We start from the raw sequence: 19,462 nt of genomic DNA, 5'->3' as shown, positions 1-19,462 counted from the left end.
GCTTTCCAAGCTTCCATTTTCAAAGAGCGCTGTTCTAACTCCTTCCTATCTTTTTTGCTGTCTGGTGTTGTGAAAGAAGCTGTGTATGAATGCAAGAGGTATTTCTTCTGTCATCTGACATTTTTAGATGCTACATAAATTAAAAGCAAAACAACTTGAGTAGTAAAAATAAATATGCAAGAAGGGTGACATTCCTGTTATCCTTTTTTTCCCCAGTTGTATTTTCAAAATACATGAGCTTATTACAATAATTCAGCTGCTGCATGCTGTTAAATGTTATCGCTTAATACACAGAAATCCAATTAAAGTTACAGCACTGGTGAACTTTCCTACTACCTTTTATCTCTCTTTCTGAAGTAAAGATAGCCTTGTGGCACAAAGACTAGGGTTGAAGCTAGCCCTGGCAGCTGTCTCAGTTTGAAAGTTCCTTTGAAAAACCTAATTTCTTTCTTATATAGCTCTTGCTCATCTGTTTACTTTTCTTGCTTGCATGTTGGGTAAGTGGAATATCTATTTTACATTTTTCTGTAATAAAATGCAAATATTTTAATTATATTGTAATGGAATTTGCTGCATTACAAAACTGTGTTATAAACTTGACAGAGAAGTTGTATGGGTGTGAAAGAGGATGCTGGAAAAAAATAATCACTTCTGTTTAAACAGAATGAAATCCTTTTAAGCAGTACCCACGCTGGGAAGTCTTTACAGTGTAAAGCTAAGTCTTTGTCAAAAGTTCAGACCAATCTAATAAAAGGATTTTCCAGAACTGGAGGAAATAAATGTTTGCCTTAAATTTCAGGTTTCTTGTTTCCCAGTTCTTGGCTGTTTATTAGGATATTTTCTTTCACAGACTGAGTTATGAAGTTGTGTTTGATTTTGAATACAGATCTCACTTAGCCTGTTAAATGTATCATTAAAGTAGTAGCTTTTTGTTTAGGCTTCAGTGTTCACAAATAACTATTTTACAAATCTAGTTGGTAATTTTGTAGAATTTATTTGTTCAATTAGTGAACTGTTGCTTACGGTGCTTATCTCTAAAGGAGTTCGTGAATAATGTTGTGATTAAATCTGTTTACAGAATTTTGGACAACGGCACCATCATTTTTATTTAGTTTCTTCACATTACTTTTTTTAGTATGTTCTTTTTTTTTGTTGTATTTTTCTTTTACTTAAGCATCATGAACTGATTCAGAAAAAAGATGAAGTAAACCAGAAATACTATTTAATCTTCTCATATGCATTCCTGGGTTTCAGTGTTGTGAAATGGAGCCATAGTGCAAGGAAGTTATAGCAGATTTCTGTGACTTGACTGTAGGGTTTACTTCTGTTTATGTGAAGTAGAGGATATATTTTCATGGGTTAAAAAAAAAAAATACCCATTAGAGTACTTTCAATTAACCTTCTTTATTTCATAAAACAGAGGAATATTACTTCCCTGTTCACACAATTCTCATTTATTCTGGGTTGACGTTCATTTGGTCCTTTTGAATGTCAAAGAAAAATTTCCGCAGAACAGCCTTACCTGGAGAGGGAAATAAATTGTTGTATAAGGGCCACTGAAAGGAGAAAAAAAATCTGTATCCAGTCATTTGTGTTCTTTAACAATAGACCTTGTCTTCACAAGTGTTTACAATCAAAATAGAATCCTCCCCCCTTTTGGGAGTAGGACCCTTTAAACTGACATTTATATAATACATTATTGAAAAGAAAATATTTACCCTTCCTGACTTACCATCTGGTGTCCTTTAAATACTAAAAATTAACATAATGAAAAAAAGCCTTAAATTCATGTGAGTTTAAACTATTTCAGTATCGTTGCAGTTAGAGATCAACAGTGAATCATAATCCCTTTAATATTTTTTTATTTCATGTTTCTTTAATCATACCTGTGATGATACTGTATTGCAGAATAGTTGCATTAAATCATATGAGCACCATATTTCTTGATACATAAATAGATAATGTTTTAAATTCTTAAGTACTATTCATTATATAGTTATTGAAACCTGTAAGGATCAAAGGATTTTATATAAGAGGGATTTCACATACAGCTTGGATTATGTTGCTAAATAATAGCACAGTAGTACTTCTTTAGCATTGTAAAATAGCTTAGAGAGGAGTATGATGCCTATAGTTGGTGTAATGCATTGGTAATTAAGAGGGTGTGAGGTTAAGCTTCATTAACTGCTGTGGGATTGTATCTTGGATTTTATTATCCCCTAGAGAACATAAGAAGTGAGAGAGGTCAAACTGTTAGAATCTGATTTTGCTTCGTGCATCTGCCAAAACAAGACAAGCAAAGTAATGTGGCAGCAAACAGAGAAGGACCTGGATTGCTAGCAGATACGGGGTTGTACATCGGTTTATTACAAAGATAAAAGATTTATTAATGAAATAAATTATTTTATGTTTGCAATAAAACCTTCATAAGCTTGGTTGGTAGGAAACAAAACTATTTTAATTGCATTGTCATTTAGTATTAGTGCTTTAGAAAACCTTTTTTTTTTCCCAAAATTTTTTTTAAAACACAGCAACAAACTTCCTTCTTTCTTTTTCCCCTCCTACTACGTCTCACTCTAGACACAGACAAATGCCCCAACCAAACCGCACTTAATAACTTTAGCACTTGTCTGCCTTTTTGTGTATTCATGCTGCATAGCAAAGATTTGTATTTTAGTTGACCCCAAGAAATGCTGTTTGGTTTGGGTTTTTTTATTTAACTAATGCACTGCTACATGGTTTGTTTTGTTTATATACCTTATGAGAGGTTTGTCTTTTTTTTAGCCTGGGAGAATGTAACAGTTCTCAGGAGCTGACACACTGATGCCACAAAATTGTCAGTCCCAAAGCTTTCCAAAGCTATATGATGTGGGAGCTGAGATATTTTTAAGCATAAATATATTGAATAGAGATATTATGGGCTGATAAATCAACTCTCCTTTTCTTAGTCTTTCATTTAAATAACAGACACCTTTATTTCCAAATTCTTGATGAAATTTTGGAAGTAACTTTTAACCATTTTAATAATCTCATAGTCTTCTGAAATTCTGATTTTGATTCTAAGAATATAAATGTATTTAATCCTAAATAGGCTCACAATCTGAAATACTTTTTTGAGTTCTGATAATTTCAGCAGCATTTAAGTGCTTTTCATATATGATAGAGAAGTACAGTTCTCAAACCTGAATAATGATTTAAGACAACGGCTGGAAACTAGAGTCCTTGTTTCACAATTTGTAATGTATCTAGGAGAAAGAGAGTTGTGCTAAAGCCCAACTTGAATCTCCCACACACAGATATTTTGAGGAAAAGCCCAGTCTCAGCCATCTTTACATGTCACTCATAGAAACCATGCCCTCCACTGCTCCCCATACGTGTTCTGCTGTATAGTTTTTAGTTCAATTTTTGTATAGCTGTGCCAGAAGAAGCCTGTGATCTGTGGCTCGTTTGTCTGCGGGTCTACTTTATCCTTTCCAAAACTTTTATTTTTCCTTCTATGTTTAAGAACAATCTGAGAACCCATGAATGCTTTGTAATTCTTGGGCAGTAACGAAACCTTTCATGACACTGAAGAGCTGTGAAGTATATATCCAACCAGCCAGCCTTTATCTTTGAGAATATACCTGTGTTATGACAACTGGAGATTTTTTTTCACTTAGGTGCTCTGTTTCACTCGGGCATGGTCAGGTTTGGAAAGAGCTATTTCCTTGAAACAAAGAATAGTATTTAATTTGCAGTGTCAGAAGAGGGGAAAGCCTTTTATTCCAGTTCTAGTTATGAAGATAAAAAGAGGATATGAAGATAAAAAGAAATGTTTGGATCATTTCAATTTCAATATTTTCAATATTGCCCATAAAGCAGATTTATATAACGGTGTTCTGTGTCTCTAATTCTCCCCAGTCCCAGGCTTACTAACCAATTTTAAGCTCTCTCCCTTTCCAAATATGCTTATAAATAGAGTTAAAAGATTTCTGAAAATTATGGACTGGGATATGTGAATCAGTACATCCAAAGGAAAAACAGCATTAGCTATCACCTAGGTATTCTGTTTAGTGTTTTATCAGGCTAATGAACGCATGTGTCTTGGCTTTTAGTCAATGTAGACATACCTTAAACAGCAACCCCATGTTTTGCCTCTCTTTCACATGGTTTAGTTTAAATGGGAGGAAAGCAAGGGTGAGCCGAAGCTGGGGTAATAGTGATAAAAGTGAGGATGCAAATCTGGAGGTAAACAATCTTTATTAGTTCTGTTCATTAATCTTTATCTAAAATGTGTTCAAATTACAGATATACTCAGACCATGAATAGGATTGGAATTTTGTTTACTATTTGTGCTTAAGTACCACATCTTGGAATGTGTTTAACTAAGTTAATGTATCAGGAGGAGCTCAAGCAATTGGTCTTCAAAATACCAGTTAGCTCCAAAGGCAGACTACCCTTTCCAGATTGCGGCTGAATTATGTACGAAACCTACTGAGAGGCCATAAAGTTCACAACCACTGCATGCAAGAATATGATTCAGGATATGTTTGCTTTAGAGCAAAATGTTTGTTGGGATAGAAAATTAAATGGCTGTGAAACCTAGTAGCCCCAGAAATGTCTTAGGTCTCGCTGCATCATGTGAACGTGTTTCTTGCATAGGGACAAGAACACGGTATGTCAAAGAAACATACTCTTCAGCTAAGGATGGTAGTTATTAGGTAAATACATTTGGGAAATGCAACTGAGGAAATAAGAGTTGTTCTTGGTATGAGAGAGGAGTTCGTTTCCTGGTTCCTTCTGTGGGGCAGCGAGGGACAAGACAGCATAAAACAGACCTAAGCTGATGCGTATGCTAACTGCCATGGTACTGAGTCATGTGTTTCCTTGTGTTGTTTTGTGTCATGTTTAAACAATCATTTTATAATGTTAAAAGTTTTTATTATGTTAGAATAAAATCTCTTTACTATGTCAGAAGTTAAAAGTAAACTATATTGGCAAAAAAAGGCTATTTCAGATGGATACTCAGATAGGTTTTCATCTCTGGCAGCCAATATCTTTATCAGCTTCAGATGAAACCATTTTTCCTTGATCTCTTAATCTGCTTCATTCTTAGCAACCGCTAAGGCATACCACAGTGCCTAATTGTGTTGCACTGATAGTGTGTCTGCCTGATTGTTTTGGACTGAACTTCTCGGGTGTCAACAGCTAGTATTTGTAATGTCTCCCTTCAATCCCGTGCCACATAAGAAGGTTTTGTTCTGTGTTTGACTGCAAAGCAGGAACATTTTCCAGTGTTACATGAGGGTATTGAAGTAGCTCGTACTTTATCAGTAATATTTTGAGAACCTCTCTCCCCTTGTTGTCTTGACCTCTGTTCTATTTTAGTGTAAAATACAGTCTCTGTGTAAAAGATACATTATGTGTGATTACATAAAAGCAAATGTATATAGCTAAATGTCCCTGTCTCAAATCTGTCTTGGCCAATTATTGTATAATAACAATGAACCCGTAGAACAAGTGACAGGCATTTGCAGTGATGCTAAAGGAGAAAAATATTAAATAGCTTTAAGTGCTGTTCTTCTCTTACCTACAGTAAAGATGAATAGTAAAATATGCTATTTCCTGGATTTTGGCTTTGCAGATGATGCGATAGCTGCCCAGTGGTAGTACAGCAGGATGACGTAGCAACTTGTTATACCAGTGGTAGGATCTGAAACAGGGCAAGCTCAGGGAGTTTGAGAAAATGGTCAGGCAGGATTTCATGATCTCTTCCAAACTGTGGCTGGCAGTTGTTTTGAGAAAAATGCAGGTTACCCACCACTATAAAAAGTTGCAGGCAGTACCTGAGAACCAGTTGATCTTGGTGAATGAAAGGTAAAGATGCCTGGAAATGTTGGTTTGGTCTGTGGAATTACTCCTTTGCGGAACTCAATTTTTAAATGAAGGTTGATTTTATTTTATTTTTAATTACTATAATTGAGCAATATTTTGAGATTATCACATATCAGCAGCTCTTCACTAAAAAAGAAAGACCTTTTTACCTTAGCCAGCTTAAATCTATGAATAACTGTATTAGGAAATTAAATCTGCGTAATAGTTTATCTGTTCAGTAATTTGTTTTCAAAATAGCACCTTAATTGGAAAATAAGATTAATTCACTTTTTATTGTGGATATCCAAGTTATAAAATTAGAATTTCAAAATTACATCTTCTTTTTTAGAAAAATCCTTTATATAATGCTCTTAGAAGTAAATGCAAGTAATTTGTATCTGTGTATATGTGAAATGCATTGGCGTGCTTGTCAGCTCGTGTTTGTATTTATACTTTCTCAGAACCTTTCAGTACTGTTTCTGTTCTGTGTTCTGCTTTCATTTTCTCCTGTCTGTCAGAAATCTTTGTCTTTGATTTGAGAGTTTTCGTGCTTTCTTTCTGGGTAGATATAAGGAAACTTTGACAAAAGTAAATTTCTTTTTTTACTGAAACATCTGTTATAAAACTGTAAATGTAAGGAAAGGTGTAAATACTAACTTAAAATTATAATCTTTGTGTAGCTTTCCTACCCATAAAGCTTAATTTTTACAACCATAGTAATATGAGTTTATTGTATACAAATGTATCTTTTAAACAACCTGTAAGAAATCTGAAAATTTAAATCTGCACATAACCATTCTCATGAAGAGCCTTTACCAGGCTTTTGCATTTCATTTGCAAAAAGAAAGTAAAATAATTTTCTCAGAGGTGTGGCTTGTGTCTTCTGGTTAGCTGCTGAAACACATAGGTACAGTTGTATCTCTGCAGCTTTATTGAAGTAACTACATTAAAGTTTTCATGGCTTCCATTACCTTTTATCTCAGAGGGTGTACTGACCAACCACCAAAAGAGAGACACAAACAACTGTCCTGAAATTAGAAACATTTGTTCTCAGTTTTGTCAGTAATCATAGCTGTTATGTTAATTTACACTAAAGAAACAAAAATAACGTGTGTTGTTCATAAGATTACATATTGAACTATATACAGGTTTTCTCTCCTGTATTCTTTAATACTGAATTAGCGTAATACTAAACGCAAAACAGATTCATTTAAACTTTCATTGTCTTCTTTCTATGTGTGTCTGTTTGTAGCACGTCTGCCCACATAAAGCCATGAATGTCTTTTAGATGTTTATGGTCAGTATCAGCTCTGCCTGTGCTCAGTGTTCCACATGTATCCCCTCTCTCAATTGAGATTCTTCTAAAGTTGTTAAATTTGGGGGGTTTATGTCTTCACGCCTAATACCTTGTAACAGAGATAGTGGCTAGCTCTGTGTATTTTTAACCCTTGAGACTACATTTCAGTTCTCTCTCAAGAATTTTTGCTTAATGAAAACTTAGTTTTCAAATAAGCGTTGATCTATTTTAAGCAGATGAAGAGTTCCTGTGCCCTCCAGCTTACACAGATGGGTGATCAAAGTTGGGTCAGAAAACTTGGTTGCGCTTCATTCCTCTGTTAGGTGTAGAATCCCAGTGCATAAATTCTGAGTGCTGTGCTTGATGGCCACGCAGTGCTGTTTACTTTTTCAGCAATGCAGCAAAGGTAGAAAGCAGAAAGATGGTAATAGAACATTGTTCCTAATCTAGTTCTAAGTCAAAGCTGCAGTCCTCCTAGAACAGTTAAATCCACCTGTATGCAATGTTTCGTTTTGTTTTGTGGTTTTTTTAACCAGAAATGTTTGCATTAGAAACTTATAAAAATTCCAGGATGACATATTTGCCCTTTCCCTTTACTACCTTGTTTGTGTTCATGAGGTATCTGTCATTAGTAGATACCATGCCTAATGGTTACCAGAAGAGAAAATTCAAACCATCCTGTTATAGTTGTTTTCAGCCTGTCTGCAGGCTATTGTGGTCTGTTGAATACTTTTGAAAGATTTACAGAAGCTAACAAAGAAAAGTGATCTTATTATAAAATAGGCTTAAATTCACTAGGGAACTTATCTAGTCTCAGAATAATTTAGGAGATCAACCTTTAAAGAAAGATTTAAAAAAAAAAAAAGGAATATGGATGCTGCTCAAGATGTGTTATTTGTGTAGAGTATACAATGTGAGATTTCCATTCTGCATTCTCTTATATTTGTATAATTAATTTTTCCCATAATAATTACATGGGTTTTTTCATGCTCAGTATTAGTAGGAGCCAGTTTTCAGAAAGTTATTTTAATCAAGTTTTGTTACAGATTTTCCAACTGTCCATTATATTAAGATAACTGTATTAGCTAATTTGGGGGAAGAGGGAATTTTAAAAACCTGAACTGCCATTTCTACTGGAGATAGCTGATATTCTTTCACTCTCCACCTGTAGGAACTTCCAGCCCCTTTGCTTGATGATGCCCACAGAAATGAATTGGGAGAAGAAGCAACAGTTAAGTCTGAAGATTTTCAGGATTCTATGAAAATAGCCTGGCGCTACCAAAATTTACCAAAAATGGAGGTAATCAGTATTTCATACTTTTTTCCTCTTACAGTCAAAATTAATTTGCAGAGCAAATGTTTTTCAGTAGAATGTAGACAACAGAACTGCTAATGGACAATGGTACAGGATTGCCTCCTGGGGGTAAATTGTCATACGCTACTATATTTTTGAATTAGTAGAGATACAGAGAGAAAGGGAATTTGAGAGTTTGCAGGAACTGTAAAACTTAATACAGACAGTAATAATTTAAATGTAAAAAACATTAATGTTTCATGGGATTTTTCAATTATTATTGAGGCAGCTTTTCATGAAAGTTTGAATAATTTGGTCACTTACAAACTTTGCCTAAATTTAGTTGTACACAAATTACTTAAGGAGGTTTAATCAACATTACTTAGTAGCTCTCTGTAGTGAAAGTACTGTGTTGAAGCAAGCTGTTGACCTGCTTATCCATGTGCATAACAACTAAAGTAAGCACTTGAGATTATATCAGCTTCACTGTCACTGGAAACTAATCACTGTGCAAGGGAGAACATAAGAAACAAGCCCAGTGGTCAGTCTGTCAGAGTTTACAGTTTTTAGTGTTTTGTGAATAATATATCTGCCATCGCTGGTGACTTTCTTCTTTAATCCAGTGGCACAATCAACCCTTAATGAAACTACAGCATTCTTTACTATCCAAAACAGAAAACTTGTTTTGTCTATACATTTTAGCCTGCATTTATAAATTCTGGTTTAGATGTGGCCATAACTGCCTAGTAAGTTCAGTCGTATTCTTAAAAAACATAATTGGAATGTGACAAAATGATCTTACAAGGCTTGGCATGTTTGGTTTTCTGTGAAATTGCACAGACATGGCTATATAGTTGTGTCAGAAAAGACTTATATATGGTGACATGCCAAATCAAACAGCCTCCAGGGTAATCATATAATCTCATCAATTTTATTATTGTGGAGCTTGCTGTGCCACTCTGAACCATCCCCAAAATAATTTGTCCATTTTAAAATCTAGCAGAATTCCTCGTATATTGATGTGGAAACAATTGCATGTTGTTAAGAAATACTGTTCTGATTTTCTAACAAAAGAAAAAAATATGTAAATAATCCAGTTAGGTGTGTACTCATCCTCTCTAACTTCATAGAAGTAATTACCTCATCCGCTAATATATTTCCCTACAATACATAATGTACTTGTCCTCAATTATTGCAATTTGATTATGCAAGATAGATTAAATGGTCAATCTTTGAGGAGTATTTCTGTTGTTATCATTGTCACTTTTTGAATTGGATGTCGATTATTTTGTGTAGTTGTGGTACAATATTTTTATGTATATGTTAAATTTATATAAAAAAACCCCTTGCAAATAAAGGTCTAATTCTTAAGCTATCTATACCTAAAATTCATCAGGATATTCTAATTAGTGAAAAAAGTTATGAAATTTATACTTTTCAATATTTTATAATGCAGTTATAAAATTTTGGTTCTGTGCTAAATTAATTTGGTGAATATACTCCATTGAGGAAAAATCTGATGTTGCCTTGCAGCACCCTGGGTATTTAATACACTTAGTACTATCATTTAATTAACAACTTTGGTTGTGGTTTATTCTTTAAATTTTCTTTTGGTGGAAGAAAATAACGAATAAAATATCAAGGCATATTTTCCAAATTGATTGAACTAATAAACTAGTACATTTTCAAAAACTGCTGTCAAATAGTTTCAAGTATGAAAGAGAGAAAATAGCTTTGCTTTTAATAAGAACTCTAAACACATGAGCAGAAAACTTTTCTGTCCAATAAATAAATCTGGCTTTACATGAAGTAATGCTGAGTAAAAGCTGTCTTTGTGGTATTTTCAATGCCTAATTTAGTTTTTATTTCTAAGTAATAAAAGAGATTTTTGTTAATAGTTTATATATTCCTTTCTCATTTATTAGACCTCATATAGACTAGCTAGGTAACTCCTTTTTGTTCTTATGCATGGTATATATATTAGTACTCTTCATACCTATCACAGTTTCTCTTCACATATGGTATATACCTTGAACATCAGAAAAAGACAAATGATTTATAAGAAATCTGTCAGAGTAACAGGTCGTGTTGTGCTTGATGTGCCTTTACCAGTTTGTTATATTCATCTGTATCAGAGGTTAATTTCATTTAAACTTTTGAGTATATGGATAGCCTATTTTGCAATGCAAGACAGTGTGGGTTTTTTTTTTTTGTTTGTTTTTTGGGTGTTTTTTTTTGAATGAACTGCTTATGTTCTTGGGGCAATATATAAACTGTCACAGCATGAAATCAATTTTCTGCCTTGATTCATCCTAAATCTGAGATTTCTAGCACATTAGTATTGCAATTAGAAACATTAACAGCAGACGGTAGCATAAAAGCACGCTCTGCTCACTGACAATTTAGTGTATTTCTCCTTGTGCAAAATAGGAATCCAGGAAAGAACAGGCTTGAGCCTCCAATCCACTGATACATTTATCAGATCAAACTTAAGAGGAATGGCACGTCTCTGCTTCGCACTCTCCATGGTCATTCTGCTAAGGCAGATTATTCATGCTTACTTGATTCAGGTAGGCTTTTTGCAAGCTTCCCCGCTAAGCCTGGGAATGCAGTACATTGAGGCCTATTCATAGGCTTCTGACATAGACCGAGCTTTTATTGCATGGTGTTTTATTATAGCCAAATCCTAGTCTCCACCCAGTTTGTAGGCACTGTGCTTATTCTTTTGAATCAAGAGAGGTTATCACCTACCTTAATCCATGCAGCAGGGTGGATTAAGGACACCAATGTGCCTCAGGATTCTCAAAGAGGATCCTGGAAACTTCTTGTTTCTTCTTTTTTGCTGTCTTTACTAAACTCTATTGGGCCTCAGTAAGGATTTGCATCTGAAATGGGCAACCTGGAGCTTTTCTCAATGAAGACATCAGATCAAAGTTCAGTTAGTCAAGGCCTTTCTAAAACATTAAGGGGGCTTGGAAGTACACAATAAAAAGATGAGCTCTGGCAGAGATTGCAGTAAAAACATTCAGATCTGTAATCCGGATAAAGAATAGATTATAGGCCAAAGAACAGCCCCTGTTTAAATTGCTTTCAGAGTCCTCGTTTTAAATAAAGATACATTTTACATTAAAAATGTTTAGATTTTGATAGATTCTTACATTTTGCTGGACTTCTTTAAAAAGCAGGTACAGATAAATAACTTTAAGAATGTATTTTTCCTCTTTTTTTTTTTTAAGTAAAACTTATCTGCCTCTTGTGACTAGATACACATGAGCAATTTTGTGGGTTTTCAAATTAAAAACTAATTATTTCTTTTAATGAAAAGTTTGGAGTTAGTTTGATTATTCTGTTGGTTTTGTAGGAAAAATACTATATTATTGTTACTATTTATTTTCTCTCATAACTGACCAGCCTAACATCCATTGATGATATAATTTCAAAATATTTACTCTAAATCAAATTATTCTAATTAATCTTAATAGTTTAATATATTTTTGGTAAGCTGAAGCATGAAATAAAATTGTTTAAGTACATAGCATGATTGCTTTCAGAAAGCTAACTATAAATACATAGCCATGTCTGGCATGTCTATATTCTTTCTTTTTACTGTTATAGTACTTACTTTATTAGCAAGACTAAGGTTTATGAAAACCACAAGCTTTCTGTAATAATCCGAGTTGGAACTAAATAATTTGTTGCTCAACAAACAAAAAATTATTGGGATCCCATTATTGTAATAATTCAGCATACCTATCATCATTCCTGTATATAGCAAGAATAGCAGATATTGAAACTGGAGCAGAAGTTGTTCCAAAGAATTTTTATTGCGTTCACACACAACCTTGCTCAACTTTCAGATAGCGAATAAAATGTATGTATTGGCCTGCTTAAAGGAAAAATCCTTTTATAGAATGTTCTAAGTTGTTACAGGATCTACTGAGAAACTTTTGAAATTATCGGGGGCATTTCTGGTCACTTTTCAAAAGTAATTCCATACTTTTAAGTACAAACAAAACAGCATTTCATTTTACCTACCAATCCAAACTTCTCTTCAGAACAACCTTTAAAAGGCACTCTGTTCTGCAGTGTGAATGTGTCTTCAATGTGTCTCTTACTTTCACCTCTTAGCTTTTGTCTCACCTGTTCTCTTTCACTACTGTTGAGATATTTCATTTTATTTTAATACATTATCATTTAGTATGTGAGGTGGCTCTTGGCTGTTATGGGGGATACAGCTTAGCACTAAGTCTTGGAGTTGGGAGATAGAAAAATTATTTTTAAATGTTTTTGCACATTCCTGCATTGTACAATGTACAACCTCAGATGCAATCCAGGCTTAAGGTAGCTGTCCTCAAAATAAACTTAAGATGTGATCTTTCTTTTCACCTGCAAAGCTGCTGTTAAAAGTCTAGGTCCAGGCATTTTACCAATTAGAAATACTGTGAGCTTGATTGATACTTGTGTTGCGAAACTTGTTTGGTTATTCTAAATGACTTTTTCGTCAAAAGTGTTAGAACAGTTCATAAGAGATAATCTTATCAGAAGCACAGTTGTGTTTGTGCCCTAAACTAAAGTTCAATTTTAATATTGCTTAAACATTACAGTTTTTACAGTAAGAAATACTATATAGTGGTTTATATTTATGCCAAGTGTTTTCCTTCCCTGGAAGAAACTAACTCACCTCTGAGGTTTACTCTGCTTGACTGTTATTTCCAGGATACGTTTGGTTTTTTTAATACGAAGGGCAGAAAAGGTGAAGAAAATGGACTGTTACATGAAGAGCAAAAAGTGTTCAATTCCTGTAGCAGACAGCTGCTACATGCTTGAATACTGCATATTATAACAATCTAGGGTTTTTTTAACCTTACATGTGTAATTCAAATAATGTTGCCGGTTTCATGCTAAACTCCATTAATGTGGAACAAAAATTTGCACTCATTTCCTCTATTCACTAGCAAAACATATTACAAATGTGTAATTCCTGCTATGGTGTATATTAAATTTGGGGGGGGTTATGAAGTTTTATATCTCCAAAATTGAGACCTGATTAAAAGTATCTTCATTATAGTAAACCATGGTTATTGTGTGTAATGTCTGCGTAATGCTCTCCTCTTTTTTACAATTTTGTATTAAAATCAGATATATGAAGATGTGGTACTATTTTTTCTTACTGATCATAAATAAATAAAGTGAAACATTATCAAAGTCAACTGAAAATGTTTCTGTAGTGCCATATAATTCCCGGATACTGAAAAATCAGATGAGTGGAACATGGCATGGTCTGCACATTAGGTATATCTGACCTTTTGAAATTTGTGATCATATGTCTAGAACCTGTGCAAAAATACATTCTTTTAAGTATCTGACTGCACTTTGGTAGTGCAACTTGGAATAGTAAGGGTTGAATTCTGTGTGAAAAATTCACATCTAGGATGTCAACAGGGGAACCAAAACTTAGTAGTAAATGTTATAATGTTGAAGCTTATACTAAGCTGAATGGGAAAAAAACCCAGAGATTTCTTTCAAGTGTATTGCTAGTTAATTATTTTCTTTTGACAGATAATAATTTAATAGGTTATTGTAATCAGTATTGTTGTTTCCACAGGCCAGCCCAACAACATCTACAAAGTTTGGCCATTATTATGATGTTTCTAAAACAATGTCTCTAGAACTGTTTCAGTCCATAAAATGCCACAGTTTTTACCTTCCTGAAGAATTGGCTTTACAGCCTAAAATGAAAACATGGTAAGTTGTAATACCACATGCTTCTGTTGTGTGTTCAAATTTTGTCTGCATATTAGTAGTAAATGATATTTTTGCATCTACACTTGCTGTGAAAATCTTGTAGCCACGCGTGGCTCTCAAGCAGTTTGGCTGTGGTTCTCATGTCAGTGCTACAGGCCACGACAGGCAGCAAAGCTGCTGTGGCACAGAGACAGCTCAGTTATACCAACTCCTCAGCTGTGGGAGGAAGCAAGTTGGCAGGGACAATTAAGGCAGACATTACTAGGACAGCCTAGGACACAGCTGCATGTTCAGTCCAGCCCTGCTGACAGCTGAGTGTGTAGACTGGGGAAAACTATTACTATCTGTCTGTGAACTACTCCCTGAGCACCATGCCCCATCAGCTTTCAGAGATGTGTGTGTCAGGTGGCTATCAGTCTTAGGAAGATATCCATACAGTTTTTAGAGCTAAGAAGACAGGCCATCCTTGACCTACATAGCTTAGAATGCTATATCAGATTAGTTTATTATGTGACTTTTACTTCTTACATCCTACAGCTTCACCTAAGGAAAATACAAAATACTGTGAATAGAATTACAATCACTAATTATGTCTTACACAACACCCCCAATTCAAGAGAAAATCATAAACTCTTCTCTGAATGAATAACTTATTATGGTTTATGTCTATCAGTAATGAATTAAGGAAGGCCAAGAGAAAATGAGTGACAGTAGCGAAGACTCATATTAGCCCGTAGCACACATGTCCATGGTATCTTTCTTGGAGACATTTCAAGTCAAGTCAAACATCAAATACAGGCTAGCAATCTCTTTGTTCAGCCCAGTCACTTAATTTATATAATACCTAGTTTTATAGGTCCCAGTATATAGGGCCAAATCATGGAAGTAGTAGTACGGTATGCTTTATTGTGATTTATTTTCATTACAGTACACTCAAATATAAACACTGAGATTTGTGAAAGTGCAATGTGATGCACCTTTCTTAGAGCTGTAGAAAAGAAAAAGCCAAGTCTCTTCATAATTTGTTTCTGTGTTACATAATCAAATGTCACTGGTTTGTAAAGTAAATTCTTGCAATGTTGTAGAAAAATATGCTTTCAGGAGAAAGCAGAGAACTTATATTTTATTCTTTCTATAGTAAATATTTGAACCAACTTTATATAGTATGTATAATTATTTATTTAATTTTTTAGTAGCAAGTCTATAGACAATAGACACGAGAGTATCTGACATATAGGTTGGAAGTGTTTATATTGTTATTGAGAGATTTAACTCCCTTTCTGTCTTTTCTCTAGCTAGCTAGTGTCTCATGACTCTTGGCTTAATTCCACTAACTATATGGCTGTCAAGCATTTGTACATTTTACATTAACATCAAATTAACTCATATGTATAATATAGGAAATGGACTTTAACTTTTATGCGTTTTATTTACTTGCTTAACTCTGATATTTTCCTTGTGTGTTATCCTGATAAAAGTTCATCATTCTTACCATATGAATTCTGTTCTTGGTTTTAATCTAACGGAAAGATTAGATTTAGGTCATTTGCTTGGCAAATTGGTAGAGCACAGAATGATGAGGTGAGGAACGTGATCAAATAAAGATGGATTTTGGAAGGCTTGTCTCCTTTTCTTCTCCCTGCACCTACAACATGGGTCTCCTTCAAGAAGCCTCTCCTGAGGAAATGAAAGAATTGTATTGTTGAGAGTAAAAGCAGATACCAAGGTAACAAATAACCACCATTGTAAACATCATTTTCTTAGACCACAGTGCAATGTGATAAGGAACAGGGAGGAGTAAAGAACATTGGGAACAGTGAACTCTCAGACAGAAATCTGTGGGAATTGTGTGAAGAGATGTGTACGTCTCTTTCTTCATTTACAGTCGATCATTTGTCTTCTGGCTTTGATTATTTTCTTTCCTGACCACAAACACCACTGTTTTTGCATTCCCTATATTAAAAAGGTTGCAGTAGGTCAAGGTTAAGACAGGGTGGGAAGAAGAATTTTTCAGAATTGCAACCTCTGAAATAAAGCTTATTTCCTCATAGAAAAATGGAAGATTTAAGCTTCCCATAATTACAGTCATTCAATTTTGACACACATTTAAAAAATAAACTGAATTAGAATTTCAGCTTCTATTCATCAGTGTTGTATAACTGGAGTTCTTAAAAAATTACGAAAGTGGAGAAAAGCTGCTTCTTCTATTACCCTGATCCCCAAATTGATGTGCACCTAGCACAGTTAATATCAGCTAATTGGACTACCCAATTTACATAAGCAAAGACCAGGTTAGAAAATACGTAAATGTTTTCAAGCTGGGACCTTATGAAGTTCATCAGTAAAATGAATAGAATTGTCAAAGTTCCACAAAGTCAAAAAGCCCAAAGCAATCAATGCCTATATTTAAGGAAAGGAGAAGATGAGAACATCTGTGTGATAATATCAGTGCTCTGAAAAATACCAGAGAAATTAATATAATCTATTTTTAAGCTTCTAGGGTAGTTTCACCTTGTATTTGTTTCCTTTGTTTGCTTATGGGTATTCGGCTGAGATGGGGTCAAAAGGCTCTAAAATAAAACAGGAGATATTCTCCATTGATAAAGTCTGTTATGATGTCAAAGGAGGAACATAGATTGGTGTGACAGTTTTGGTTTCGTCATGTTGATTGTTAAATCCTTATCTTCTAAATAAGCTGTCACTGAGTCACAGCTGAACCTGAGTGAAGTACCAGGCTTTATCCCAGTGTTGGGTCTGGTAATAATCTAGTACTAATTTGGCTTGATACATATCCCGAGCAATGGGTATCTTTATTGCAGTCATAATGTCATATTTGGAAAAAAGTGGAAGGAATAATTGCACGCAGATTAGATAATAGAATTAGAATTCAAGAAGATTTAGTTGGTGATCTGGTATAAACTATATGGAATTCACTGAAGGCATGCTGAATGTCATACTAGTAGGAATAATTAATTGAACAAATAAAATAGTGTAGCAGGTCTCCAGAAGAAGATCTGGGGTTATAAAGTATCTTGAACATAAAATATATTAGTAGTGTTGTGGGATTAATGTTACCAAAAAGCGTAATTTAAAAAGCATGGAGGTGATAAACTGGCATTTAACGTAGAAGACATGCTAACTACTTCTGCTCAGCCTTAACAAGGCTGTCCAATTTTTGATAACATCCTTAAAGAAAACTCTGGATCAGTTAGAGAATGTTGTAAAGATAAATATACGTCTAGACTTGGGATGTATGGACTGTGATAGAAATTCTTAGACAAATCTAAGCAGAGCCTTCAAGCACGTTAAAAGCTGACATACAGAGGCTAGTAACGGTTGTCTGGTGAGGGTAGGACAAGCAGTAATGGGCTACAGTAAACTGTAGTGGTAGAAATACTGGCTGGAAATAAGGAGATATTTTTCTAATGATTAGCATGAGAAGAAGTTGCCTTGCAGACACAGGTTGGGAGTATTGTAGAATCTCCATCATTGAAAATTTCTAAGGACAAGTTAGGTAAATATCTGTCAGAGATGGTTTAGATGTAGTTTATCTTGCTTTGGGGCAAGAAGATAGACTACCTGACCTCTTGAGGTCCTTTTCATCCCTGTCTTCTGCGATTCTTTAATACACATTAGTCACAGTGTATTAAATCCAATACTAAGTATGAATGTTACCAATTATTTCACTGCTCTCAAAACATTTATGCTTTTACAGAAACCTAACAGGCTTGTACTGTAGTTTTTACAAATACTGTGATGAAATTCTGAAGGAAGCTTTCCTTTCTCAAGGAACAAAAACAAGCTCACACTCCTGTCAGGATGATTTCATTAAAGAAAGTTTATAAAGGCGGGGGGGAGGGGAAGGATCTTCTTTTGTTGGCATTACTGTTTAGAAAATCAATACAATGCTTCTGGCTTCTACAGCTAACCAGTATATCATAGAATAGTAAAAATTTCTGTTCTCTTGATTAACTAGACAATGATTTGAAAGTAATGCGATAGTCACAGTTAACCCTTCCAATAGAAGTCAAGAATTTGTATTAGATCTCATCTTTGATTGCCTGAAGGTCCCACTGAGAGCTTAAGCTAACTTCTTTAAGTCTGTGTTACGGTGAACTAGGTGCATGGGCATGGCTAGTTAGCATTCTCCACTTAGAGGATATAATTTCTTAAACATAAGGTTCTCGGACTACGGTCTTAGATGCATAGCCAAAAAAACACCTGACAATGTTAATTACCTATATAGCATTGTGAAATATCTGTAATCTATTGCATTGACAAGAAAAAGTACTGATAACATGGAAGGAACTAAAAAGATCGCCACAAAAATGACTTAAAATTCAGAAAATCTCTAAAAATAAGATTTTTTCAATTTAATTTACAAAACAAGATTGATAGAAAATCTGTTAACACTGAAAGCTGACAAATCCTTCAAAAATAAGGAAGCATTTTTAAGAAAGGGGATAATTCATTACTGAAATAATTTACATTAGTTGGCTATTTATTATCAGATGATTGCAAACGATTTCTTTACTTTCTAAAGGGTATACTTTGCAAGATATATACAAGTAAAGACATTTACGAATGAAGGTTTCTCTTAAATCTTGTAGGAGTGCAGACCAAAATCAGTGCTATGGGGTTGTGGTTTGTTTTTTTTTTTAAATCTAAGAAAGTTTTGCTTTTGTCACTATTACAGAGGTTGAGGAAGAAGTGGAAACTGGTAGTTTTGCCTCTCTTCCCCTACCCTTCTTTTCTTTGGCAAGGGATGGAGAACAAGAAGAACAATCCTTTGCTCTCCTTTCCTTTCACCACTCAGGGATATAATGACAAAGAACAGATTATGCGGTTAAAGCAGAAAATAATCAAGAAAAGTAATGTGTCACATTTTGCTATACAGCTTGTACTCTTCTGACAGAAACAGTGAGTATAGTGAACATACATTTTACAATCCTTTGATAAAGAGTGCTGCATCCATTTATAAGCAAGGTCCTGTGTCATAATGTTTTGTGGCATAAGAACCCTGTATTTGTAAAAATGACCAAATGATCTTGGTGCTTCTAATTCTCTAGCATCACATGAAGAAACCTATTTTATTTAAACTGTTCTTCATTGAGTGAACTGTCTCTGTAATTGTAGCTAATGTCTGTTGCAAGATAATTACAGTGCAGGATCAGAGATGTAGAGGCTTTATTTGGGCCTGAAATTCTCGGCCCTTTGTAGAAATCATGTATATCTATACATATGTCCCTCTTTTCCTATCCACGCAAGCATTT

The 19,462-nt window shown here is 34.4% G+C and overlaps 1 protein-coding gene across 3 annotated transcripts in view; it reads left to right on the top strand.

Annotated features, from left to right (window-relative positions):
• The window catches only part of ELP4 (elongator acetyltransferase complex subunit 4), a 150,451-nt gene that overhangs the window by 22,918 nt on the left and 108,071 nt on the right, over positions 1 to 19,462 (top strand). For all 3 annotated transcript variants that reach the window (XM_075755285.1, XM_075755287.1, XM_075755286.1), the window contains exons 4-5: positions 8,322 to 8,450; positions 14,050 to 14,189. In XM_075755285.1, the coding sequence (XP_075611400.1) occupies positions 8,322 to 8,450; positions 14,050 to 14,189 (269 nt within the window). The remainder of the gene's footprint in view (positions 1 to 8,321; positions 8,451 to 14,049; positions 14,190 to 19,462) is intronic.

This window comes from Balearica regulorum, chromosome 5, assembly GCF_011004875.1.
Source record: "Balearica regulorum gibbericeps isolate bBalReg1 chromosome 5, bBalReg1.pri, whole genome shotgun sequence".
NCBI lineage: Eukaryota > Metazoa > Chordata > Aves > Gruiformes > Gruidae > Balearica > Balearica regulorum.
This window is presented reverse-complemented; position numbering and strand designations above follow the sequence as displayed.